Source organism: Pogoniulus pusillus, chromosome 9, assembly GCF_015220805.1.
Source record: "Pogoniulus pusillus isolate bPogPus1 chromosome 9, bPogPus1.pri, whole genome shotgun sequence".
Lineage (NCBI taxonomy): Eukaryota > Metazoa > Chordata > Aves > Piciformes > Lybiidae > Pogoniulus > Pogoniulus pusillus.
In genome coordinates, this window is record NC_087272.1 from 7,843,909 (window position 1) to 7,871,663 (window position 27,755).

A 27,755-nucleotide genomic window follows, 5' to 3' on the forward strand; every position below is an offset into this window, starting at 1 on the left:
AGCCTGCCACTGCTGAGGAGGCTGCAGTACAAATAGAAGCACAGATAATGGTAAAAAGCATTGAACTGTGCATTGGTTGCAGCTGATTAAATCCTCACTTGAGGAAAGCCTGAGAGACAGCTGGGAATGTAATGTTTATTTCCAGTACAGGTGGAAATTCCTCCAGGCATTATTCTATTCTTAGTCTAACCCATGCTGATCATTCACAGTGCACTTTCAGCCACCAGTCAGTTTGCCTGTGAAGGGAAATCATATAAACTACAATACAACAAGTTGAAAAAGAGTTCAGCAAAGTATTCAGTACAAATACAGATGGACTAATTAATTGATTAATGGCTGTGAAATCAATCAGTATTGCCAGCTTGTTTTTAGAGTAAGATTTTCATTTTAAGACACTGGCAGTGTACACATTTCAGTTTCAGGAGGTCTGAAATTATTTGAGGGTGGAAGATAATTCTTTTCACTGTAAAATTCTTTCTAGTTGTTTTGCCTGTGTGCAGAAAGTTGACAATATAGGCCTGTAAACTTTATTTTTTTCCCATCAATGTCATTAGTTGTTTAGTGTTTAAGTTGGTAATATGGTCATGTAGCAGGAGAGACAGCAGAGGTTTGTAATTCTGCTTCTCTGTTGAAGACTGAGCATCAGCTCAGGTGCTGTCTGTTCTCTGCTTTTTGGAGCAGCTCCATGGCCTGGCAAAGTCTGGGCATGCATCTCCATGGCAGACCAGGCAGAGATCAGAACACAAATCACCCCTTCACACCTTGGTTTTCATAGGAATGCAAACAGCCTTTGGGCCCAGGTGTGAATTGGCATGGGCCCATGGGCTTGGAAGAAGCCACAGTCACTGTGCTGTAGGAAACTACTCATAAGCACTTCCGTAGAATCATAGAATGGTTTGGGTTGGAAGTGGCCTCCAAAGCTCATCTAGTCCAACTTCCCTGCAGTGAGCAGGGACATGCTCCACTACATGAGGTTGCTCAGAGCCTTGTTAAACCGGACATTGAGTTTCTTCAGGGATAGGGCCTCAGCTACCTCCCTGGGCATCCTGTTCCAGTGTTCCACCACCCCCATGGTAGAGAACTTGTTGCTAACACCAAATCTGGATCACCTCTTCTGCAATTTCAAACCATTGTCCCTCATCCTGTCACTTCAGACCTTTGTAAAGAGTCCCTCCAGCCTTGGGAAGGCCCCTTCAGGTACTGGAAAATTTTTGTTAGGTTTACCCAGTGTCTTTTTTTCTCCAGGCTGAGCAACCCCAGCTCCCTCAGTCTGTCCTTGTAGGAGAGGTGTTGCAGTCCCCTTGCTCATTTCATGTCCCTTCGTTAGATCCACTCCACCAGGTCCATGTCCTCCCTGTGTTGAGGGCTCCAGACAGTTCTTCAGGTGAGGTCTCACCAGAGCAGAACAAAGTGGCAGAATCACCTCTCTGGATCTGCTGGCAGTGCTGCTTTTCATGCAGCCCAGGGTGCGATTTGCCTTCTGCGCTGCAAGCTCACACTGTCTGCTCACATCCAGCTTCTCATCCATCAGCACCCGCAGGTCCTTTTCTGCAGGGCTGCTTTCTATCATCACATCTCCCAGCCTGTATTGTTAATGAGGACTGCTCCAACTCAGGTGCAGAACCCTGCACTTGCTCTTGTTGAATCGCAGGAGATTCACCTGGACCCATGTATCCAGCCTGTCCAGGTCTTTCCTGATGATGTCACATCCCTCTAGCATACTGACAGCACCACTTCTAGCTAGTGACTGAAGGCCAGTGGGTTCCTGGGGTGTATTAGGAGGAGTGTGTCCAGCAGATCGAGGGAGCTTTTACTCCCCCTCCACTCTGCCCTGGTGAGACCTCATCTTGAATACTGTGTTCAGTTTTGGGCTCCCCAGCTGAAGAGGGACAGGGATCTGCTGGAGAGGGTCCAGCAGAGGGCTATGAGGATAATCAGGGGACAGGAGGGCATGGCTGATGAGGAGAGGCTGAGGGACCTGGGGCTGCTTAGTCTGGAGAGGAGAAGAGAAGGCTTAGAGGGGATTTGATAAATGTTTATAAGTATCTGAAGGCTGTCCAGGATGTGGAGGACAGACTCTGCTCACTTGCTCCCTGTGACAGGACGAGGAGCAAGGGTTGTAAGTTGCAGCAAGAGGTTCCACCTCAAGACAAGGGGGAACTTCTTTACTGTAAGGGTCCCAGAGCACTGGCACAGGCTCCCCAGGGAGGTGGTGGAGTCTCCTTCTCTGGAGTCTTTCAAGGCCTGTCTGGATGTGTTCCTCTGTGATCTGTGTTAGATAGCATTGTCCTGCTCTGGCAGGGGGGTTGGACTCGATGATCTCTTTGGGTCCCTTCCAACCCCTAACATCCTGTGATCCAATGATTGCAAAGTGGTTTTCCCATCAGTGACAGTCACCTGTCCACCTCTCTTACTGAATGCAAGCAGAATTCAGCGTTCAGCAGCGTACTGATTAGCAGTTCAGTCCTGTCATTAGGATGTCTAAATGCCTAGAAAATGGATCAGTACCACTGCAGTGCTCTCATGACCCCAAATACTTCTTACTTAGGGAAATGTGCAAAAACATGAATATGTGCAGAGGGAGAGGCAGGACAAGCTACAATCCATGCTATGATGAGGTGTAGTCAGCAGGGAATCTTTTTCTTACTGAATTGCTTTTGAAGTTGTGATTTAAAGATAAAAATAACAAAGAACTCTGACTAGCTCCTACTAATCGAGTCTGAAATCTGCAACCTTGGAATAATGCTTTCATAAAGGCCAGGCAATTATGGCCTCTAAGTTAAATAACAGGAACACAGTGGAAATTGTAAAACTGTTAATAATGCATTCAAAGCCTAAAGCTTCAATAGATTCAAAACAAGAGGCAGATTTATGGGGAGATTCAGGCATGTGGAGAGGTTCCCAGTACTTGCCTTGTTTTCTTTCACATCCAGGCCTTTACTGTGGCACTGTAGAAATGCTCCCATATGAATGTAAAGGAGAGCTGTTATTTTGGAGCAGTCTGGTGGGCCAGGAGTGTAGGAGCTGAGGGGCTGAATCATTGCTGTCCTCATTAATTCATGCAGAGTGGGACACTGCCAGCAGGAGCTACTGAGAGAGCCCAGTCAGACAGTAATTCAGGATCTTAGGTCACTTCTTTTGGCTGTGGGAAACACAGCTTGGAGAATTGGAAGCTCCATCTCCCCTCCCTGGGTGGCTGCCCTAGCTCACCAGCAGTTTTATGGTAACATTTTTGCTGTGCTTTGCAAGGGATTTGGGCTTTTCTCAGCCTTGGTCAGGCCTCTTTCACAAGTAGTAGGGCATCAATCACTTGGCTTTGTTTTGCACTCTTGACACCTGCAGCTGAAGTGCTCTTTTGGGAAGCAAATTGCAGGGAGAGCAAAATCTTGCTTTCCCATAGATCAAGAGCCTGATAGAGCTGTAGAGCAAAGGCTTGAACTGTGCCCTGTAGATAACCAACAAGTGTCAGGAGCCCTGCGAGTCAGAGGCAGTTGTGCATGGCAGGCCTCTGGAATTAAGGTTCAAGCACTCAGTAGGCTCCAGCTTGATGTCCAAGGGCTATAAAGTGAATGGTAGCTGAGGCAGCTTTTGTCTGTCAGCCTGACCTCAGCTGATCTATACCAGATCACACAGGATTTCATCCAGGCAGGTTTTGAATATCTCTAGAGAGGGAGACTCTGCAACCCCGCTGGGCAGCCTGTTGCAGCCTTCCATCACCCTCACAGAGGAAAAACATTTCCTCATGTTTGCATGGAACTTCCTATGCCTCAACTTCCACCCATTGCCCCTTGTCCTGTCATCAGCATCACCAAGCAGAGCCTGGTTCCATCCTCTTTGCACTCTCCCTTTACATATTTGTCAACATTAATGAGGTAATCCCTCAGTCTCCTCCTCTCCAAGCTGAATAGCCCCAGCTCCCTCAGCCTTTCTTCATAAGGAAGATGTTCTGCTCCCTGAAGCATCCTTGTGGCTCTGTGCTGGACTCTCTCACACAGTTCTCTGTCCTTCTTGAACTGAGGGACACAGAACTGGACACAACATTCCAGATATGCCCTCATCAGGGCAGAGTAGAGAGGGAGGAGAACCTCTCTCGATCTACTAGCCACAGCCCTTCTAATGCACCCCAAAATGGCATTGGCCCTCCTGGCCACAAGAGTGCATTGCTGGCTCATGGTCAACCTTCCATCCACTAGGACTCCCAGGTCCTTTTCCCCTTTACTACTCTCCAGCAGGTCAGTCCCCAACCTATACTGACACCTGGGGTTGTTCTTTCCCAGGTTTGGAACTCTGTACTTGCCCTCCAGTAGCCATACTTGCTTTGCCAGTGCATCTCTTGTCACTCGGTCTTTGTAAAGGCATCTGGCACGGGAGGTGTAAAAGCAGGGGCTCATGACCAAGAGCTGAACTGAGCTGGCACAGACAGAAGTGCTCAGGTGTTACTGCTGACTGACCAGCTTGTAGCCATAAGGATCAAAAATACTTTGGTTAGTCTTTGGTTTTTCATTGTGTGATAGCAGTACAGACTGTATTTGAGCTGCTCTCAGGAGTGATGCAGTTCCTTTCTCTCCACAGATATTGATGAGTGTGCTACTGGGAGGGTGATCTGCCCACGATTTAGGCACTGTGTCAATACTTTTGGAAGCTACATCTGCAGGTGTCATCAAGGCTTTGATCTAATGTATATTGGAGGCAAATACCAATGTCATGGTAAGAACAACTTACTTCTTGTGTGCGGGTAACAAAGCTGCATGTCCTCTAGGGAAATTAATGGCTTAAAGAGGAATGTTTGCTTCTTGTGGCTGGAATGTTGAAGTAGGTTGGCTTAGGTTGCACTGCACTTGTATTGTAGAAAAGAGTGGGTTATAGAAATAGATTGTGAAGGAGAAAGCCTGTATTTGGCCCTCATTTTTGTGATTGGTTCTCCTGTAGAAGCTAATGGGAAAGCAGAGCTGATGACCTCAGGAATTGTTTCTGAAGCCTTCGTCCCCACAGGCTGTGCTGTGCACAGGCAGTTGTAGGTTTGGAGCAGCATATGAGCTGTGCCTGAGCTGTAACACAGGTGTGCTCTGGAGCGTGCTCCGAGATGTAAGATAAGAAAATGTGGCTAGAGCTGAACACACCTCAGCACCTTCCCACCCAGGCTGACCAACTTTTCTTTTCCTGAAAGAGGTGGAGAAGGCAGGGGTTGGGAAATAACCTGTCTTTGTCTGGACATGAGGCCGGAAGGCAGCTGGCATATGCCTTTCAACAACATTCCCGGGCCCTGGTGTCTTAGTTTCCCAGGGCCTCAACTGGTTGTCATCCTTTCACTGAAAAAAGGAGATAAAGAGGCATTGCTTTATGTTTAAGTATGTATATTGGAGGGGAATCTGCTAAGCACTGCAATGTGGAGATTTTTGCTTGCATCCCTAACAAAAGACATGGAAATGTGTGATGGTTTGGGTGTTCCCTGTCCCCCCACTTTATAAATCACCTAGATTTATAGACTAGACTCAGCTGGCTCTGGAAATATGAATGAAGCTTATATTTACAGCTTAGCTCAATATACAAGCAGATATTTACAGTATATACAGTTATAGACAGAAATAGACAAGGTGAAAGGTAATACAGAAACACAACTCCCCTCCCAGAAACCTGAGTCCCCAGGAGGGGCTCCCCACCACCCTTCCACCTTCTCCCACCCCTCTACCTTACCCTAGATGTTGCCATGTGCCCAAGGAAGAATGGAGGATCGTCCAGGGAGGTTAACAAGCAAGTGGATTAATCAGGGTAGGTTAGAGAAGAATGCAGCCCACAGCCCAGAGGGACAGAGTAACTACCAACTCCCTACCTATGTTTGGATTCTTGCTCTTATACCCCTCAGCAAGCCTATGAGTGAAGTAGACATCACCATTGTTTCCCTTTCACAGCCTGTGATCTAGTTCTTCTCACCAGAACGTTCTAGCTAGCTTCAAACTAGCACAAAATGCCATGTAAGAGGTAAGCAATTTGTACATGATGTAGAAACATCTGTACAGATGTGTAACATAAGAAGCATTTATGAACAGAGTTGAATACCTGTGTGATTTAAGAGCAAGCATTTCCTGCACTCAGTTTTTATTTTAAGAGGTAGTTATGAAAACTGTGGTCCTCACAAACTCAACAGCAGTCTGCCCAGAGCACCTCACTGAAGCTGACATCAAGGCACAAGCTGAGCAGTGCCAGACTTGCACGTTGGTCCCTTTTCCTCTGATGCTTGCATCACCACGTTGATTTGTGACTGTCTGCCCTCCTTACCCTACTGGCAACTCACTTTTATTCATTTCCTCAAAATTAGTAACATTCTCCTAACGACCACACTGCTGTTTTGTGGTTTTGCAGGGATAAGCAAAAAAAGCTTCTTTGATGGTAAGGGATTCTTTCTGTTGCAGATGTGGATGAGTGTTCCCTCGGGCACCACCAGTGTGGCAGCTTCTCCCGATGTTACAATACACTGGGATCCTACAAGTGCAAGTGTAAAGAAGGGTACAGAGACAATGGGACGAGCTGCACACGTATGTAACAGCACTCTGAAGGCCAGTGTGGCCCCTGTCGCCTGTCAGCGTGCATGCTTTGAGATACAGCACTGACAGGCTCAGCTTCTCTTAACTATTTTTAATACTTAATAAAAGGCCAGGGAGTGTAGTCAGAGTTTTCTGAGTCTTAGCATGCCTTGATAAAAATACCTCTCCCTGAGACGTTTTCATAATTGGAAAGAAATCCACCTCTCCCTGCTCATGGCTCCATGCTAGAGATTGCTTTAGGATGAGAACAACTGAGAAACCAGGGTAGGTCGGGGCAGACAGTGCATGTTACTCATACCCTGTTGTTATCTATACCTTGTCACTGTGCCATTTCAGCAGCTCACCACATCTACTCCCCACTGCTCCCCAGATGTGAGCAGTGGAGGGAGGACTCCTTTGGAAGAATTTCCTGGTGGAGAATCCTCTTCCTTACCTCTCTTGCAAGAAGCAGCCATCTCCTTTGTACAGAATAGGCCATTAGGGCTCCCCTACATTGGACACCTCTATGGCATCTGCTGAATCTTCTGGAGGACCCTGTGTTCATTCATGAGTTCTGGTTTTGGGTGACTCACTCATCTCCTTAAAGGACAGTTCCACTGCAGACCTGTTTTCCTTTGGCTGTAGCTGTCACGGGAACGTGATCTGGATCTCTTGCAATTTGACTGCTTGAAACTACACACAGACACACTTCACACGAGTTACTGGGACACAGTCCTAAGGTGCAGTTCAAATGTTAATATCCCTTAAAGAACAAAGAAGAGTGATGAACAGGTGGCACCACCTTTTTGCCTGACATCATCAAACACTCCAGTGTTTAACAAACAGCAGCTCCTCACTTCAGCTGTGTTGTATGTGAAACACTTGCACACAAAATAAGTGTCTGGAGTTCTTATGGAGGCTGTTAAGATCCCCCATGAGATACAAAAGGCTTGTGAGCAAACAGAAAATCAAGACCAACAAAACAGGCATTCCTGCAGTTCATGTCTGCAGAAACTGCCCTTGTCAAACTAAGCTGAAATTCGTTGTCCTTTCTTTATCACATGCTGGGACAGATGTGTTGTAGGTGCTGTCACCGTGGTGTAGTTGGTGTCCAGTTCACCTCCTTCTTCTGGAGGCTGGAAATATGCCATTTCCTTAGTTTACTGGTGTTTAGCAAAGGTAAAGATCTAAAAGAAGGCTTTTTGCTTCAGTTCAGTCTCTTTAAAATGAGTGCTTAGTGACAAGGAGAAAACTTTAGAAGTGGGGAGTCTGAAAGAGACCTTTCTTAAGCCAAAGGTGCCTGTCTGCCCACCCATGACCACAATGGCTGTAACACTGGAGCCTTACTAAACTCACCTCTGCTCCTGCATGCAGACTCATTCAGTCTAGAGAGCTCCATAACACACATCTTCCTGTCCATGTTTTGTTACTAACAGTGGCTTTAAGTAAGTATTACCACCTCTGAGAGAGAGCTGGTGCTTGGGAGGAGGGGAGGATGGGAAGTCTCATTGCATTCAGGTCATTCTGAATCACCTCTAAACTACTGCAGTGAGTAGTAGTATCTAAAGGGATGCGATCATTCAGAAGTGCTGATGCCAGAGCATATTTCTATTAGTGGAACTATTCAGAAGAAGAGAAATGATTTCAGCAAAGATTCTCTGTGTCATAATGAAACATAAGTTACTGGAGAGGGAGACTCAGGTGTCCATATTGGTCCCATTTTGATTCTCTTTGCAGTTATTCCTAATGTCATGATTGAACCGCCTGGTCCAGATCATAAATTTAAGGGCAACAGCACAGTCCCTAAGGGAGGCAGTGGTGTAACCAATAGGATTCCTGATGTTGGAGGCACGAGGCAGCCCCTCAGACCACCATATGTACCTGCTATTGTTACAGAAAGGCCAGTGACCAGGCCAACTGCTCGTCCTGCTCCCAGGCCAACAGCTCGTCCTGCTCCCAGGCCAACAGCTCGTCCTGCTCCCAGGCCAACAGCTCGTCCTGCTCCCAGGCCAACAGCTCGTCCTACTCCCAGGCCAACAGCTCGTCCTACTCCCAGACCAACAGCTCATCCTACTCCCAGGCCAACAGTTCAGTTGGCACCAAAACCAACCACTGGATATGTGCCTGTAACAACAAGACCAGTGACGAGGCCTCCACCACAACCTACAACGTTAAGACCTACGCTACCACCACAAAGATATCCTCCAACAACTGAAGAGCCATTACTTGTTCCCACTGAAACTACATCTTCCCATGGAGTTACAGATGACAACAGGATACAGATAGAGCCTCAGAAACCTCGAGGAGATGTCTTCAGTAAGTAATTTTACACATCCTTTCATTTGTCAGAACTGTTGATGCAGTGAGGTGGATGCATGCAGTGTGCTGGTAGTTTTTCTTGAAATGCTTTATTAGTGAGAGCCAAGACACAGAACTGAAAGAGTTCATTTGGTACAGGTACACAAATAAATGTGTTTGGGAAATTCTGGGGTCAATTCAATTAAAAATGTCATTTTTTTCTCCCTGAAGTGATTGAGTATATTGTACTGTACAAGTGCTTAGTGACACTTTCAGAAGATGTTGTATTGAAGAACATTGAAATGAAGCATAACTCATAGTCAACACATTCAAAATGCAGAGAGTTGAGATTTGCTTTTAGCATATTTCCTTAGCTTTAAGAATGGGAAAAAATGGGACCACGTCTGATGACTTAAAGACTCTATTATGTCACATTATTGTATGAATTCAAAGAGCCTTGGCTGTGTGTGACAAAGCAACTGCAAAGTTGTGTGAAAATAACATAGAAGCTTATTTCTTGGACTGCCTCTACGGAAAATGGATACATGAAAAGCTGAAGATAGTAAAGATTCCCATGGCATGAACATATTTGAGAGCTGCTTCGAAAGCTGCACCATCATTTATGTGCCAGCTTTAGTGCATAGCACAGAAGACATTACTGGCACATGCAGAGTTACACATTCTCTGTCAAGAAGTACTCAGCACCTAATTCTGTCTTCACCTCTGCTGCTAATTTTAGAGAGAGGGAAGAGTGTGCTGGATCAGCCTTTCTCGTTCAGCTTGATCTACAGTAAAGCTGAAGCAGTGTAGTAGGAGTAAAGGACTGCTGTCTCAAAGCAGGTGTACAAGCAACGTGGGAGGTTTGTTCCAGCTGCTTGGGCATCTATGTGGTAACTTCTTGGGGTCTCTTAGGTCATGATGCAGTCAAATACTTTGTTGATTGTGGAAAACGGTTTGTTTTCCCTGTTGACATTTAATCTGTTGTAGTCAATCAGTTTGATGAATTTAAAATGGGGATAGAAGCTAGCCTAAGCTTTGGGCAGATAAATCCTGCTACTGCTCAGAGGAGCGTGGTTTTGGCTTCTTCAAGGTTGGTTTGTAAACAATCTATCTTGCTAAAAAAATCTAAAAGAAAGAAGTAAAAATATACAAAACATTTTAATATGTAATTCTAAGAAGAAATACAGTGGGAGGTGATGGAGTCACCATCCCTGGAGGCGAGAAAAGCCTGGATGAGGCACTTAGTGCCACGGTCTAGTTGATTAGATAGGGCTGGGGGATAGGTTGGACTGAATGATCTTGGAGGTCCCTTCCAACCTGGTTGATTCTGTGACTTAATGTAATTGGAATCAATAGTTACTAAATACAGAATTCTGTGGAAATGATTCTAGGCTGTGGCAGTGCAGTCCCCAGGCTGTCTTGCCCTGCAAGTGTTCTCTGGAATTCTGTAGCAGAGGAGCAATTTCCAGCTGTTTCCATGAAGTCATAGCAGTCATCTGTACTACTTACAGTTGGTTTCCTGTCTTGTCCCTAGAGGCTCAATTTTCAATCTAATGCTTTCAGTATCTGTGCTTTAGGTACAGAGGTTTGGCAAGTGGGGAGGTGTTTGTTTCCTGACTGCAAGCTTACATTTTATAGAACATACAACCAATACAGGAAAGTTGGTCTCTGCTAAGTGTTTATCCACCATTATAGCCAGCTGCCACCCTTTGGGGTTTGTGATACGCATACACAGCTTCAAAGGCTTCAGTGCACAATACAGCAGAGACAACAGGTCAAGCACCAGCAACTGTTACTGGGCAAACAGAGAGCACTGCAGCCAGCAACCACTGGTAATTCTGATCTTCCAGCACTTACCATCTGCTGAAGACCTCAATATTTAAAGTAGTCCTGAAGCTAGGTTATCTTGTGATGCACAGACATCTTCCTTTTTGCTGCCCCCAGGCTCTGGAGCCTTCAGCCAGCCCTTCAGAAAGCAAGGTGACAGCTGAGGCATCTCAAGGGGTGGTACTCCTGTGGGGCAGTCCATGGCAAAGAGGTGGGTGGTGTGCTGTAGACTGACAGGCGTCCTAGTGCCCTAGTCCTAATCCTGCAGACATACTGGTGGTCTAGCATTGGTCCAGAGCAGGAGAGGAAGTGAGCCTGGGCAAGAGTGCTTGTTTCCTGCAAGCATCTCTCACGTTGTACTTTTTCATTCTTTAACCTTCTCCTGAGTTTACTTTTGGTGACTTGTTGCTCCTTATTTTCTCACTTTGTTGTTACTTGACCTGCTCTTTGTCCTCAGCTTTCACTTCAGAGCACTCCTGAATGTGCTGCTCCACTTGAAATCAACTGAGGAAGTCATTCTGCCCCTGTACTCAGCACTGGTTAGGCCACACCTTGATTACTGTGCCCAGTTCTAGGCCACTCAATTTGAGAAAGATGTTGAGATGCTTGAATGTGTCCAGAGAAGGGCACCAAGGCTGGTGAGTGGGCTGGAGCACAGCCCTATGAGGAGAGCCTGAGGGAGCTGGGGTTGTTCAGCCTGGAGAAGAGGAGGCTCAGGGCAGACCCTACTGCTCTCTACAACTACCTGAAAGAAGGTTATAGCCAGATAGGGGTTGGTCTCTTCTCCCAGGCACCCAGGAACAGAACAAGAGGACACAGTCTCAAGTTGTACCAGGGCAGGTTTATGCTGGATGTTAGGAAGAAGTTCTTCACAGAAAGAGAGATTGGCATTGGAATGGGCTGCCCGTGGATTTGGTGGGGTCACAGTCCCTGAGGGTAAAAAGAGACTGGATGAGGCACTTAGTGCCATGGTTTAATTAATTAGAAGGTGGTAGGTTGGACCCAATGATCTGGAAGGTCTGTTCCAACCTGACTAATTCTGTGGTTCTCTGAGGACCTGTGAAATGGGTCTGTTCAGTGGTGACAGAGAGCGCCAATGATGATAGTGTTGATACTGTTACTTAAATGCCTTTGCAGGTTTTGGGCTGCTGTGGTTTTTATCCCATTCCTAAAAATGCCTGCAGTGACTCTGGGAGCTGCTTTTTCAGAGAACAGAAAAATTACTATTTTTTAAAAATGGGATTCCTACACTTGGCCTTTGAACCACTTAGTCAGATGCAGACAGTGGAATCTGGCACCGAGGATAATCTTCTGATATGGATGGGGGGATGGCAGCGAGGGAGGAATGCAGCAATGGCTTAATATTTAACCATTTCAGGACTGATACAGATTGCAGCCAAGTGCAGGGCTGGAGCACCTCTCCTATGGAGACAGAGAGTTGGGGCTGTTCAGTCTGGAGAAGAGAAGGCTCCAAGGAGACCTTATTGTGGCCTTCCAGTATCTGAAAGGGCCTACAAGAAAGTTGGTAAGGGACTTTTTAAGATGCCAAGTAGTGACAGGAGAGGGGGGAAATGGGGCAAAACTAGAAGTGGGAACAAAACTAGATTGGATGTTAGGAAGAAGTTCTTCAGTGTGAGGGTGGTAAGGCACTGGAACAAATTGCCCAGGGAGGCGGTGGAAGCCCCATCCCTTGATGGTCAGGCTGGATGTGGCTGATCTAGTGTGAGGTGTCTCTGCCCATGGCAGGGGAGTTGGAATTGGATGATCTTTGAGGTCCCTTCCAACCTTGACAATTCTGTGATCTCTTCTGGTTACTCTGTAACAAAGAGAATGAGCTTCTCAATAAGACTGAAGAATTTCTGCTACCATCAGGATCTGGGTGACAAGCATGAAAAACATAAACTGAAAGACAAAGCAAGGCACCATATACCAGCAGTGTGAAGACAAAACCCCTTATCTGTATTAAGACAGTTCATCAGTTTTCCTTTTCAGCCCCTAGTGGAGCTGAAAGGATTGGAATTAGGAGACAGTTCTCATAACAGCTATATATGAAAAAAATAGAGGGATTACAACTTGATGTTTTCTAGTCCCCTTTCAACGAGTGAGAAGTTCTTAGTGCAGTAAGTGCAGTTCTGTGACCCTTGCAGCTGTTTGAAAACAAGAAGTGTAGAAGAATGTGGTTTTGTTATTTCTTTATATCATTACAGTAGCTTCAGTTTACTCATTTTCTTTATTTTAATAATTTCATTTGTCAGACACCTATCAAAATGAATTTGTCTTAATATTGAAGCATTTAAAGTAGGAACTTTCTTCCTCTTTGTACTCTAGAGCTAAATCATGAAATCTTGGAATGCTACAAGTCATACCCTCTGTCATTTTCCAGCTTGTTTTATCCCCACGTCTGCTGTGGCAGCTTCTGAACACTGTTGACTTTAGCTGCCTTGCCCTGAAACTTGTCTGTCGCTGCACCTCCTGAACAGCTGCTCACAGAAAGGCAGGCAGGTTACTGTTCAGAAACTCTTCTGGAAACATAGAGAATGTTTGGTTTAAGACACAGTTAATGAACCTTGTAACTGCTTGAGAAATGCAAGACTGGACTTTAGAATGGTCATATGCCAGCACCAGCTCTCCCTTCTTACACAAATGGTACTGCAGAGGATGGGGCAGTCCAGAAAACCCTTCTTGAAATCACTTACTGCAGAATTTGAGCCTGCAGAGTTTGAGGCAACATATCCTGGACACTGCAGGTTCCAGGTAAGAGTGCAGCGTATCTCTCTTTTGCCCTTTCCTCTTAGCTTAGCACCTATCAAAGTCTTGCCTGGAGTAAAAGAGGACATAGTCTTGTTTGCCAGGTCAGACTGACCTCTGGACGACTCTTGCTTTTAGCTATTTCCTGTTAGTTCTGCATGAGCTCCCCCCACTTGTGGGGTTCTTTTTTTGGAAGTGGTATTTAACTTCCAGTTGCAACTAGTCAGTCAAAAATTCGGTGTCCTTCTTTGTTGTTGTTTTTCATAAATGGAAAGCTTGGTCACGATTATTGTGTAGAGTGGAATGGTCTAAGTATGCAGTGCTTGTTGTATTAATAGTAATAACAACTGCTAATAATATGAAGCTGCACTCTGTGTTGTTTTGGGTTTGCAGGACCAAACCAGTGATGATTCTGTAATTACAAATTAACCTGACAGAGGTGCACATCTCTCATACTCCCAAGCCTAGCAATTAGCAAGCAAGTTGAAAGTCCTACTGTTTTCCCAAAGGATGAAAGAGCTGGAAAGCAGTCAGCCTTAGGCACTTACTCAGTGTTCCTCCTCACGTTCACGCATCTATGAAGGACTTAGCTCATGAACTTTGAGAACATGGCAGTGTTGATGTATTGGCTCACTCGGAGCTTGGAAAAACTCTCCACAAAAAAAGAGGCCAAGTTTATATTTAACAAGCTTTATCAAACCATTGAAGTGAAGTGAAAAGCAGGCTGATACGTTATATAAAGTACACAGAGAGGGCTTGGAAAGCTTGCAGAAAATAATTGTGCCAAATAGTTTCTCCCACGATCGCCACTCGACACGTTAGTGACCGCAGCAAGAAGTGTACACAGGCATCGTGTTTGCAGGCTGCATCTCCTGCCCTGACTCTTGTCTCCCATCGAGTGCACATTCCTCTCGTTGGGTTTGAGCACTGAAATGACTGCCTCAAAGCTCTGCAGCACATTCTTCTAGGAGTTCATAACAGCAGGGTTTGGAGAGGACTTCTGGGATACTTTTTTTCCAGAGAGCTTTAACTATAGGCAAGTATATTACCTCTAACTATAGGCAAGTGTATTACCTCTAACCTGGGGAGTGCTGCTTTGTCTGCAAGGTTGTGACTCCAGTTCTTTGTATGAAATGGCAGTGCATTGCAAAAGAAATGCTTGATGTTTCCTTCAGTATTCTCCATAAACGAGAGCCATGAGACAAGGATCCGTAGGGCAGGCACACAGCTTGAAACTGTGTCCCTTGAGTATGCTACAGAGCTTAAGAGCATGGCAGTGGGCTTCCTCTCTGCTACAGTGGCTCATTTAGACTCCTCTACTACCTGTGAGTCTGGGGTCAGTAGTCCCCAAGAAACACTTGAGGTGCCAAGGAAGAAAAGATATGGAGGTACAGAGTCTTCAGTGTTAACCTAGATGAGAAAAGGCTGCAGGCATCCTGTCACTAGTGGGAGTGTGCCCAAGAGTGATGGTACTGTGAGGTTCCTCACAGGCTGGAGTCTTCCTGCAGCTCAGGGAGAGAGCAGCTCGCCTTTCCATCTGCACCAATGGGTGGCCTCTTTCCATTCCTGTGGATGTGGCAGGTGTAAAGACACTTCCAGAAAAGGTTGTGTGTCCATTTCAGACCAGCAGTGCCAGTACCTATGTGAGCTGCGCTCAGCAGTTGTGGAGCAAATGGCCAACTTGTTCTTCTGAGCGTCGGAAACAAACTCTCTTTTCCATAGCAAACCTGAGAAGAGAAAAGGCAAGGTGATAGTGCCAGGGGCTGCACCACAGATGTCTCTCATGCTGCATTCCACAGGGAGCAGGAGCCTGCAGCATGGATGCATGAAACTCTCCTCAGAGGTGGAACTGCAGTAAGCACTGTCTCACCAGAAGTGCCAGTAAGTAACTTAGAGGATGCTGTTGGCTGTGCAGGCTTTGTACCTAAGTGCTCGTGCCCAGTTTGCTGTCCCAGGCAGCTGGCCACAGTGAGCCCTAGAAATGGAATTACCGATGTTAGGCATCCCTGAGCACACCCACTGCCACGGGCTTTAAATGCTGCTGACAGCTGCTGTGTGTACCACAGTGGTGCTGCTCTGGGCACACATCATTCACAACATCTACTCCACAGGCTACTGCCCACAGCTGTCCACAGCTGTGATGCAGTTAGAGCAGCACTGGCTGTGTGCTGTTACACATCAGAACAGCTTACAGCCCCGTGAGCAGTCTGTGCAGGTGCGATGCAGCTGGATGATGTGCAATGCAGCTGTTTCACCTGCATCTCAGAGCTCTTACTGCACACAGCAGCACATTAGCTAGGCAGGATTACAGGTGAGGGATGGCTTCAAAGCATTCATCTTTTGCTGCCTGAGGTGAAGAGAATTCTTCTTTATATAGCTGAATAGAGTGTTTGTGCATAAATGTACTGCAGGGTGATTATTGGCCTAGGTGGTGTGGGTTGTGCACATGTAAGGTTTCTTTCACATTCAATATCAACATTCTAATCACATAAGCCAAAAAAAAAAAGCCCAACCAAGCTCCAGATTAAACAAAGCAGCAAGAATATTATTACAAACAACATATCCTTTACTACCCAAGCCAGCCTGAAGTCCTTGAGGCTGTTAGAGCATTAATATCTGAGACTGCAAACAGACATAACCCAAAATCTACAAAGGATTTAAAAAATCCAATTAAAAAAAGAGTTAATCTTTCCTACAGGCCTCAGCCTTCTTTTTTAGTTTGATTGTACAAGATTTCTATCCAAGGTCTGTGGCCTGCAATATTGCTTTTAAAATCCGTTAGCCTTTGGTTGACTTAGGACAAAGTAATCAGCCTGATACAAAGTCTCAAATGCAGGAAGCTACTTCATTCTTATTTTTCCATCTTCCTCTGCGTTCTTCTGGCTTTAGAGGAGCTCTTGCAGCAGTGCTGTTACACCTAGTCCTAGTGCAGAAGAAGTTCCTTCTTACCCTTGATTTGATTTCCTGAAAGCAGAAGTCCTTTATCTCAGTTTAGAATTGTAAATCAGCTCAATTCTTGTTCTCACTTGCCTCAGAAGCCTGTAGAGACATTAGGATACTTTTCACTAGCACTGGAAGTGGAAAATGTGTCAAGGTTGTAACAGGTGAGGCCCTTACAAATACCATAGGTGTCAAGAGATGCCTACATCATCTGAGGGCACGTCTGAAAAACATCACTGTTCTTCTAGACTCTGAAAGAACCATTTTTAAGACAGCTCTGTCCAGTGCAGTCTCTTTCTCACTAGTTGACAGCTGTCCATCAGGCTTGAACAGAGTGTGTTATTTCTGGAGACTTCCACAGACTGGCCTGGCAGTTTCAGAAGTGAGCAGAAGTCACTGTAGCCACCTGACTTTGGCAGCTGTCGCTCCCACAGAGAGCCCTTAACTTACAGCTTGTCCTGGCTGCTGTGGATGTGCCATAACCTCTGAGTGCTTTAATCACTGAGGCTGTTGCTTCTCCTGGCAGCTGAGAGACAGGAGAGCAAAAAGTGTAATTGCAGCTTCCACTGGAGCTCTAATCCTTTGCAGGTAGGTGAACATCCCTTCAGCCATGTCTCCAAGGCTGTGTGCCTCTAAACGTCTCCAGAAGGTGAGTGGATCGGAAAGTTTGAGCAGGCTTTTAATGTGGTTTGATTTTATTGAGAAACCACTGCCTTATTTAAGAGTGCCTTTGGAGGGGAATAGTGTACTTCAAGGTTAAAGCTTTCTTCTTTTCCTTAATTTTTTCCCTCTGGTTAAAAAGAAGCTTTCATTTGAGAGCCTTTAGCAGGTTTGGAATCACCTTTTTTTACAGTGCTCAGATAAATGTTACAACATAAATCACAAAGGCATACAGTTTATGACTCTCCACATAAATAGAGTTAAATGCATTGAATTCTCCAAGAAAAAGCACAATGCCCAGAGCCACTCTGCTGGTTTTTATTAAAGATAAGGAAGTAGGTCACTAACTACCTTGATCTCCTTTTCTCACAGTTCCACGCCAGCCCGGAGTCAGCAACAATCTGTTTGACATACTTGAAATTGAAAGAGGGATTACTGCTGAGGAATTCGAGGCAAACGATGACCCAGGTAAATATCACATCTCCTCTTCAGGGGCTACATTGGAGGAATTTGGGAGATTTCTTAGGGGTTTATATATTTTTATACTTTATAAAAAGAAAAAAAAAATAGCCTCTCCCCTAAGTGAACCTTTATAGTTTTACTTCTTCTAAGTGAACCTTTATAGAATCATAGAATCAATGAGGTTGGAAGAGACCTCCAAGATATCCAGTCCAACCTATCCCCCAGCCCTATCCAGTCATCTACACCATGGCACTAAGTGCCTCAGCCAGGCTTTTCTTGAACACCTCCAGGGACGGTGACTCCACCACCTCCCTGGGCAGCCCATTCCAATGCCAATCACTCTCTCTAGCAACAACTTCCTCCTGACATCCAGCCTAGACCTCCCTTGGCACAACTTGAGACTGTGTCCCCTTGTTCTGTTGCTGGTTGCCTGGAAGAAGAGACCAACCCCCACCTGGCTGCATCCTCCCTTCAGGTAGTTGTAGACAGCAATGAGGTCCCCCCTGAGCCTCCTCTTCTGCAGTCTAAACAACTCCAGCTCCCTTCTAAGTGAACCTTTATAGTTTTATTTCTTCTAAGTGAGCCTTTATAGTTTTGTTTCTTAAGAGATGTAGCACAAACCCAGCACAAATTGTTAAAGTATCACTGGCATTCTTTGCAGGTTTTTTGTTTTGCTGCTTCTGCTGCATTTAATTTTCATCTGTACTCACTGCTGTAGTTCCAAAACAATCCAAAGAACTTTGTTTTGCCTTTTCTTTTTTTTGACTTTCTCCTCTCTTCTGCCCAGGCATACTGGTGCACAGCTGCAGTTTTGATAGTGGACTGTGTGGATGGATGAAGGACAAAGATGATGACTTGCACTGGGAACCAGTGAGAGATGCTTCAGGTAAGAGAGAACTGCATATGATTGCATCCTGTTGTTGAAGAACTACTCAGGTTTGAGGTTGACAGTTCTCATGTTATGTTGAATTTATACAGCTCCTGTCCCTTTTACTTCTGGGGGTGTATTTCACACGCACATCTCTTCTTTGTGTAAAAACAAAACCTGAGAATTCCTGACATGTAAGAGCAATTGAGAATTTGCACTTTGATTGCAGGTGGTATCATTACAATAGAAATGTGTCTGAAGGAGTAGTAAATGGATTCAGGAAAAGACTGTGTCTTAAACAAAAATGTGCACTAGAGAACAGCTTTTATTTGTGGTGAAAGAGGTTATTTTTCAAGCCACCACACAAATGTAGTCATTATTTTCATATTACATGCAAAGCAGTCAAAAGTGCTGGAACTAGTCTTTGTTCTGCTTTAACCTCTTGATCTTGCTGAATTCTAGTCCAAGTCACAGCAACCTCCAGGTAGGAAAATGGTTATGTGACTCGAAGGAAGACAAGTTAGATACTCCAGTGTCTAAAGGGGGCCTATAAGAAAGCTGGAGAGGGACTTCTTAAAAAGGTATGTAGAGATAGGACAAGGGTAATGGCTTTAAACTGAAAGAGGATAGATTTGGGTTAGATGTGAAGAGGTACTGGTGCAGGTCGCTCAGAAGTTGTGGATGCACCTTCTGTGGAAGTTTTCAAGGTGAAGTTGGATGGGGCTTTGAGCAGTCTGGTCTAGTGGAAGGTGTCCCTGTCCCATGGCAGTGGAGTTGGAACTTTAAGGTCCCTTCCACCCCAAACCATTGTGAGATACAGAGACTTCTGAAAATAGCTGTGTTTGGGAGGGTAAAAAGTGGCCTTGCCATGTATATTACAGGGGTGTGTGTATTAGCCACTTGCAGGACAGGAGAAGAGTGGTGCCAGTGCTGGTGGTCAACCAAAGCAGCAGCCCTTCCCACCACACACCTCTGCCAGTGTAGTCCCAGCACATGTGCACTGAGGGAAGGTTGTCTTCTGTCCCCTGCTGATTTTGCTGTGTGGCACTGAGAGGCTGGCTGTCCTTGCCTGCCTACCCTTCCCCCAGCACTGCTTGCCCCCAGACCCAGGGATTAGACACACATCTCTGGCTGCCTGTAATGATGGGATTACTTCATCCCCAGGAGAACAGCCTTTGAAGTGCACAATGCTCACATTATGTGAGGGGATGGCAGACCTGGGAAGCAAACCCGCTCTCAGGCAGTTAAATGTCCTGGGTTAATCTGAGAGAGGTTGAGGGCACTGAGAGCCGTTTTCCTTACACACCACCTCACCACAGATGTCTGTCTTTAGACTGCCAGCGATGAGAGACTCATTTGCCACCGCAGCAGGTGACCTGGCACCTTTTTCAGGCTCTTTAGCTGGCGAAGTGGAAGTGCTGTCTTCACTTTACTGGGCAGGCCCCCTCTCCATCCACAGGCAAGCTCTAGTATTTCATATGCTCCTTCAGACACTCCAGAAGCCTCATGAATGCCTCCGAGAGCACAGCCCCTTCCTCCAGCAGATGAGTAAAGAGGCAGCTGTCTCCTGCTTTAAAAATGCCCACCCAACTCAAACATCTTTTTAAAACAGGAGATTTAGCACCACTGTTTCTGAGAGTCACTCAAAGCCTGCTCCCTCTCTGTACTCAGAGACTGCTGCTAATACATTTCCATAATTATGTTCTATATCTGGCTTTCATTTTTTAAACTCTTTTTTCCCACTGTGGTGCTTCCCAGGCAGCGACAACCTCACCTTTTTGTTTCCTGTGCATGTTCTGCTGCTGTTGACATAACCTGTTAAAACTAGTGCCTTGAAGTCACCCACTCCCTCCTGTCTGGAATACCTTGTGGCAAGGATTTATTTTCACAGCTTGTTCCTGAGTGTTTGCTTTCACCTTTCAGTTTGCTATTTGTTGGTTTATCAGAACCTGCATTTGGAAAGGTGCTGTGCTGAAGCCTTAAAAGCTCACTGTGCATACAGAAAATGCTAGCGTGAGGGGACCTGTTCTGCAGGGGCTCGCCTGCAGCTAGGCTGGCCTTGTGCTTACCTCAAGCTGTTTCCTATTGATTGGACTCGGTCACTGTAACTATCTGAAATCCACGCAGTTAATGAGTCAGGTCAGTGTAGTGATACAATTGTATCCACAACACACAGGTGCAGTTAGCTGAACTCTGCTGTGCTCATTGTAGCACTCAGGGACCTTGATGCAGAAACAAAGTAAAAAGGAAATAACAGCAAAACAAACCCAGACGGACAAAAGTCTTACAGATTCTTGGACAAAGAGGTCTCACCTCATGCCTAAATGCAGATCTGGGGCCCCAGGCAGCAGCGTAATACCTTGCCTGGTTAAATCTCACTGAGACTGAAGACCTTGCAAACCTCTGTGGAAACAGTGACCTGGACATGAGGTTGGCTTTCCTTTTCAGCGACAGCTTTAGAGGAAATGCGTTGTGGCTTTCAAAAAGAAAGCTCTGCTTGAGTAGTAGCAGGGTGACAACTGAAATCATTACAGAGCAGAAATACACTTCTCAAGTAACAGCTTTGTATGTTAACAATATTAATTACAGCTTCCCAATATTTCTACATTATCTCTTTCAACTGAGGGGCCTAAGTACTACCTTTACCCTAGGTTCACTGAACTGGAACTTGGCAATTAAAAAAAGGTTTAAAAGTTTGATCTTATTGATCCCCATGTGGAGCTGTTTTGTACTTGGGGATGTTTCAATGACTCATACATTTGTTCCTGCAGTACAATACAATACATCTCTCAAAAGCCTCAACTCTCTGCTTTTTCTTCTGCAGGGGGACAGTATCTTACCATCTCCGACTCCAAACACAAAGGCGGCAGAGCAGCACATCTCATCCTGCCCTTGGGGCACATGGCCCAGGCTGGTGACTTGTGCCTGTCCTTTAGGCATAAGGTGCCTGGGCTGCATTCTGGTGCCCTCCAAGTCTTTGTCAGGAAAAATGGTGCTCACGGACCAGCTGTCTGGGGGAGAAATGGTGGCCATGGCTGGAGACAGACACACCTAACTTTACAAGGACTAGGCATCAAGAGTGTAAGTACCCATGCATCTGCTGCCCTTTGGCTTTTTGGCATTAGGAGCTGAAGACATCTAGGTGGTGTAGGACTGTTTGTCTTTTGGGTCCTGTTTCAGTGTGTTACTACTATGATTCCTGCCAGAGGAATCACATCAAGGATACCACTGTCATTGTGTGGCTTCTTCAAATTAGTTTTGTGCAAAAAAGCCTCATCTCTGGCCACAGATGGATAGGAAACGGCAGCAAGGCCTGTACCAATCTACCTCTCACAGTGTGTTATAAGGGAATCGCCATGTAGGGAAGAGCAAGCTACTGGACAAGGGCCCAGGGTATATGAGTGTTCCAAAAGCCTGTGTCAGGATTCCTCATGAATAATGCTTTAAGCAATACGGTGCTGTGAAACAGGAAGAATCATCCCCTGGAGATGAATAGCAAAGGAGCAAAGGCAGAGACATTGGAAAGAGGTAATTTTTGAGAATGCAGGGAGGTTATCTGTGGGGAGCTGGGGTGGTTCAGTCCGGAGAGGAGGAGACCTCACCGCTCTCTATAGCTACCTGAAGGGAGGTTGGAATGAGGTCTCTTCCAACCAGATACATTCTGTGGTTCTGTCTTGCCTTGTTCTGTGCTGTTAAGCATACCTGTTGCAGATTCCGCTAGGGAGGTAAATGAGGACCTAGCTCTGCCAATTACACGAAATAGTTTAGTGCAAACAAAAGCAGCTGTCTGAAGTGCCATGGAGAAGATTTTCTCCGAAGTTCAGCATTTTTCTTCAGCTTCTGCCTAGCTTTGAAGGCAGTTTCTATTTTAGATCTGAAGCCTGAGTGCTTCAGGGCCTGTTTGACAAATACCAGGTGGTCTGAAAAGGTCACACATCATTATGTTATGTTGGTGGTGCAAGCAGGCTACAACACACATGCAGTATAGAATTCTGAAGTCAATCCTAAGGCTGTAATTACTACAGATAATTTTCTGAAAGCCTTCTCTCAGCAACAGTAGCAGACAGGTGACCTTCTGTTAGCTGTAAATGACATCAGACAGTGTGGAAGTTCAGAACAGGTGAGCGATGCATTTGTCACATTCTTAAACTTAGCAAAAAAGGGGAAACACTTTGGGCATTCCTGAGGTCTGTCTCACCTGATGAAGCAGTTCATTAGTGTGTGGCACTCATTTATATCTGGCAGAAAAGAAAATGAGTTTTAGAGGCCCCCCAAACAATAGTGGTAGAGCCCTGCTGATCTTGCCTGCCTTAGCAGGAGCTTTCAGTGTGACTTGCAGGCATAACCAATTGCTGGTCCCTGGACCAGAGCTGCCTCGGGGCACAGCTGAGGTTGTTGAGGTTAGGATCCTTTTTTAGTCTGCATGTGGAGCTTGGGCTGCTGACGTGAGCCATTGTAACATTTATTCCAGGGCTGAGGGAAAGAGAAAATTCTAGGAAAGCAGGCAAGGGCTCTGCCACAGAGAGATCAGGAGGAAGGCGGGAAGCAAACAGAAAGCAAAAGCAACTAAACAGTAGTGGTTTTAGGGGGCACTACTGGAAACCTGGGGAGAATATGAATGGAGACCAGAATCCTCCTTCAGACTTTCTAATGAAAGAAGAGAAGACTGAGAGGGGATTTAACAGATGTCTGTAAACATCTGAGGGCTGGGGGTCAGAAGGGGGGGGAACAGGCTCTGCTCTCTGGGGTGGGACAAGGAGCAGTGGATGGAAGCTGCAGCACAGGACGTTCCAGCTCAACACAAGAGGGAACTTCTTTCCTGTAAGGGTCCCAGAGCATTGGCGCAGGCTCCCTGGAGAGGTTGCGGAGTCTCCTTCTCTGGAGCCTTTCAAGGCCTGTCTGGATGTGTTGCTGTGTGACCTGAGCTAGATTGTATGGTCCTGCTGTGGCTGGGGGGTTGGACTGGATGATCTGTTTGGGTCCCTTCCATCCCCTGACATCATGTGATCCTATGAATTATCTCTTTGTAAATTAGTGCTGAAGTACACCCAAATCCTGTCCTTTTCCCCCAAAACAGTTATCTTCAGCTTAGTTTCTCTGACCTCCTCCATTCCTACTTCTCCATAAAAAAATGTGTTTTCAGGAAGCTTCCAAATGATTTTTAACTACACATCTAAATTCTAACCTATGAATCTTTCCAGCTCATTGATAACAGGAAACTCTTAAAAATTATTGCTGTATGCTTCAAACAAAAATGGTTTTGACTTAAGTTAAAGGCAGCAGCTGCAGTGAACAGTATACAGTAGCAGCACAAGGGAGCAACATTGCTGTCTGGAAGTGTTCCTTAAACAGTCTGTATATCATTGCTGATTTATGTTCCAGTCCTTCTAGCTGAGCTGATCTGTTGGAAGGTAAGAGAGCCCTGCAGAGGGACTTAGGCTGGATGGATGGGCAGAAGTCAACGGGATGAGATTTAACAAGGCCAAGTGCAGGGTTCTGCACTTTGGCCACAACAACCCCAAGCAGTGCTACAGGCTGGGGACAGAGTGGCTGGAGAGCAGCCAGGAAGAAAGGGACCTGGGGGTACTGGTAGATAGTAGCTGAAGATGAGGCAGCAGTGTGCCCAGGTGGCCAAGAGAGCCAATGGCATCCTGGCCTGCATCAGGAACAGTGTGGCCAGTAGGACAAGGGAGGTTATTCTTCCCCTGTACTCAGCCCTGGGCAGGCCACACCTTGAGTGCTGTGTCCAGTTCTAGGCCCCTCAATTCAAGAGAGATGTTGAGGTGCTGGAACATGTCCAAAGAAGGGCAACAAAGCTGGTGAGGGGCCTGGAACACAAATCCTATGAGGAGAGGCTGAGGGAGCTGGGGTTGTTCAGCCTGCAGAAGAGGAGGCTCAGGGGTGACCTCATTGCTGTCTACAACTACCTGAAGGGAGGCTGTAGCCAGGTGGGTTTGGTCTCTTCTCCCAGGCAACCAGCAACAGAACAAGGGGACACAGTCTCAAGTTGTGCTAGGGGAAGTACAGGCTGGATGTTAGGAGGAAGTTCTTGCCAGAGAGAGTGATTGGCATTGGAATGGGCTGCCCAGGGAGGTGGTGGAGTCACTGTCCCTGGAGGTGTTGAAGAAAAGCCTGGATGAGGCACTTAGTGCCATGGTCTAGTTGACTGGCTAGGGCTGGGTGCTAGGTTGGCCTGGCTGATATTGGAGGTCTCTTCCAACCTGGTTGATTCTGTGATTCTACTGAGACAAGATCTGGACTGTAATGATCTGCGTGCAGAAGCAATACATACAAAGTGCCCAAGATTCTCTTAAGAGAACCTCTTCTGAGCAGATGGTGCAGCTGGACCAACCCTGTTCTGAACTGTTGGTTCTTCACAAAAACCTGCCAAAGGGAGAGCATCACAAACCAGAAAAAACAGTCATAAGTCTGAGTGCTCTTGCTTTCTTACTGTTGGGAACTCTTTCACCAGAAGCCTCTTTTGAGTGCCCTTAGTTTTACACTCAAATTATTCTGTTTCTCTTCCCAGGTTATTTTCAAAGGAGAGAAAGGGAAAGGAAGAAGTGGGGACATTGGACTAGATGACGTGATCTTGAGGAGAGGACGCTGCTCTGAAGAGCATTAGCAAAGACAGGGGACCAGCAGAGTCATCTCCAGTAGCCCTTCTCATGCTCATCCTACCCAGCTTTGAAACAACTGCACAAAAGAAGAAAAAAGTCGGAATGACAACTTCGTGGCCTGCTGACTGCAATCTCACCAACACTAATCTGACTGAAACTGCTAAAACCATGGAGAGCACTTCCCAGGATTCAGGAACTCCAATCCTATGATTGTTGTTTCTATTAATCCTTGTTCCTAAATGGTATTTTTTATGTAATAACTTTATCTTCTGTTAAGCCTGGTGAGTGCTTATACAGAGAGCACTCGTGAAAAAGGGAGAATGACAAATGGTGGCAAAAGGAAACTCCAGCTGCAGGTTCTAGTGTTATGTGGTAGTCATTATCTTCCCATAGGATTTGATTAACAGTGCGATTAACATAGCTTCTGAGTCACCTCAGAAGACTGGAAGCCTGGACAGGGCTTTTCCTGCCCTGTGAAGGAAGGTTTGTTTCATATTAAATAGCATTTATCATGTTGTTGCATCAAAAAGCAGTCCCACAGAGCAGGCCCTGCAGCCTGCACTACAGCTCTGATTTGTACATACTTATGGCTTTACTATTTACAGGTTCAAGTTGCAAGGTAATTGGCAGATGTGCTTCCTCACTCTGGGACAGGAGGTGAGCATGTGCTGCCATCCTGCTGGTCATGCTATAGATGTGTTACTGAAGTCATCTAATGGTGCTCACTGAAAAATGCTGCTGCAGTTTTTCACGTTATAAGTTGCTGAAGGCAAAAGACCAAACCCTTACCTGATGTGAACTGGCGTCTGGCGATGCTGTACAAATGTGCATTTAGTTCAGAAGCAAGCCCTAAAGGGCTCTCAATCCTGCAAGAAGCTCCTGGTTCAGTTGGAAGACTGGAGAAGATAACTTGCATCTTGTAGAACTGAGCCTTCTGCCACTCCAGGAGCGCTCGCTTCCCACAGGTGGTACTGAGGGAGCTGGGGTTGTTTAGCCTGGAGAAGAGGAGGCTCAGGGGGGACCTCATTGCTGTCTACAACTACCTGAAAGGAGGCTGTAGCCAGGTGGGGATTGGCCTCTTCTCCCAGGCAACCAGCAACAGAACAAGGGGACACAGTCTCAAGTTGTGCTGGGGGAGGTCTAGGCTGGATGTTAGGAGGAAGTTGTTGGGAGAGAGAGTGATTGGCATTAGAATGGGCTGCCCAGGGAGGCGGTGGAGTCACTGTCCCTGGAGGTGTTCAAGAAAAGCCTGGATGAGGCACTTGGTGCCATGGCTTAGTTGACTGGACAGGGCTGAGGGATAGGTTGGACTGGATAGTCTTGGAGGTCTCTTCCAACCTGGTTGATTCTATGATTCAAGCCTGTGCAGAAGCACGCAGAACAGGTCAGACCCTGAAATGCCTTCAGTGATCTTTGTCATATGTCCATATTCCATCCAATCCTTCTGTATATAATAAACATTTTATTGTGTAGGACTAGGACAACTTTTAGCTCTAGCAGGAACTAAATATTTATCATATGGACTAATTTTTTTACTTACATATCATGTGCATAGTGTGCAGCTTCCCAGGGCGCTCCTGTTCGGTTTGGGATTTTTGTGGAAATGAGGGATTGTCATCATCACTGCTGCTAACAGCTCAGAATCTGGCAAAGGAATTGGAACATTTGAGAAAATGACCAAAAATTGAGAAAATATTGTTAGTGGCACAGCCTTAAAGCTTGGAAATTGTATACACAGAGAAAAAAAATAGGTCTCAAAGCTTTTAAATACTACACTACCACCTAAAATAAATATCCACTTCAGATCCTGTTAGAAAATATCATTATCAAAAAATTTCTTGTTATGCCTTGCACAAATTCCACAGAGACAAAATTGGAAGACCATTAGAGGTCAATATTCCAACTCTCTTTCTGACAAAGTATTCCAGCCTTCCCCTAGGATAAAGCAGAGTGTGTACAGCAGAGTTTCACCTGACCATAAAGAGTGAGTCCTGGAAAAATGTATCCTCAAGCAGTTTGGAAAGGAAAAAACTATGTACTTGTTAACTTCTCCAAACTGTCTTGCTTCAACTCTGACCATGATTTTTCCTTTCTCTTACATTACTTTCAGTGTGTCAGCAATGTTTGTGAATAGTTGAAATACTTTGTCTGCATTTTAAAGCAATCAGTAAAGGAGGCTGTTACTTGCTACTCACCGGAAGTCTTGTTTTCATTTCTGGATCAAAACCAATTCATTGTTATCGCAGCAAAATGAACCAAAAGGTGACAGCTACCTCAAGTGAAGTAGCTCTTGTTACCAGACTGAGAACAGGTCACTTATGCTTCCTCTTCGAAAGGCAGAATGACAATTTTTAACCCAGTTTTAAAGCACATTCTCACAGGTAATTTCAGAGCTGCTGCAATCTGAAGTGCCATGTTGCAGGAAGCAGCAGCTGCCGTAGCTCCACGTGCTACTAACCTGCACGAACTGTTCCGTTCTTTGGCATCTAATGAGAACAAGACATTTTGGTCTGGTTCCTCTGCAGTTGAAGATGCTTTTTACCACAAACTGCTGCAGCTTTCTGAGCTTGAGACTCCCTGGTAAAAATAGAAACTTATCCTCTGTCTGTGCAAGACTGAAAGAGTTTTTCGTCCCTTTCCAAGGAGCCCTTAGAATTCTGACTTTGCATGAATCCAGAAGGTAAAGAGCAAGTGCTGCAGTGACACAAGGAGGCTGTGGGGTCTCTGTTCTGTGAATGCGTTTCATTGTTACAAACACAGACATAGCACCGCGCTTTGTAACAACTGCAATCTCAGCTGATATGGGGGGGG

The 27,755-nt window shown here is 45.7% G+C and overlaps 1 protein-coding gene across 4 annotated transcripts in view; it reads left to right on the forward strand.

Annotated features, from left to right (window-relative positions):
• NPNT (nephronectin) overlaps nucleotides 1-27,138 on the forward strand; it is a 59,671-nt gene extending 32,533 nt beyond the window's left edge. For 3 of the 4 annotated variants that reach the window (XM_064148443.1, XM_064148441.1, XM_064148442.1), the window contains 7 exons: nucleotides 4,573-4,707; nucleotides 6,411-6,533; nucleotides 8,259-8,837; nucleotides 17,367-17,462; nucleotides 18,244-18,342; nucleotides 21,149-21,405; nucleotides 24,854-27,138. In XM_064148443.1, the coding sequence (XP_064004513.1) occupies nucleotides 4,573-4,707; nucleotides 6,411-6,533; nucleotides 8,259-8,837; nucleotides 17,367-17,462; nucleotides 18,244-18,342; nucleotides 21,149-21,405; nucleotides 24,854-24,949 (1,385 nt within the window). In that variant the 3' untranslated portion in view covers nucleotides 24,950-27,138. The remainder of the gene's footprint in view (nucleotides 1-4,572; nucleotides 4,708-6,410; nucleotides 6,534-8,258; nucleotides 8,838-17,366; nucleotides 17,463-18,243; nucleotides 18,343-21,148; nucleotides 21,406-24,853) is intronic. The other variant, XM_064148444.1, reaches the window with a different exon arrangement.
• The last annotated feature ends 617 nt before the right edge of the window (nucleotides 27,139-27,755 follow it).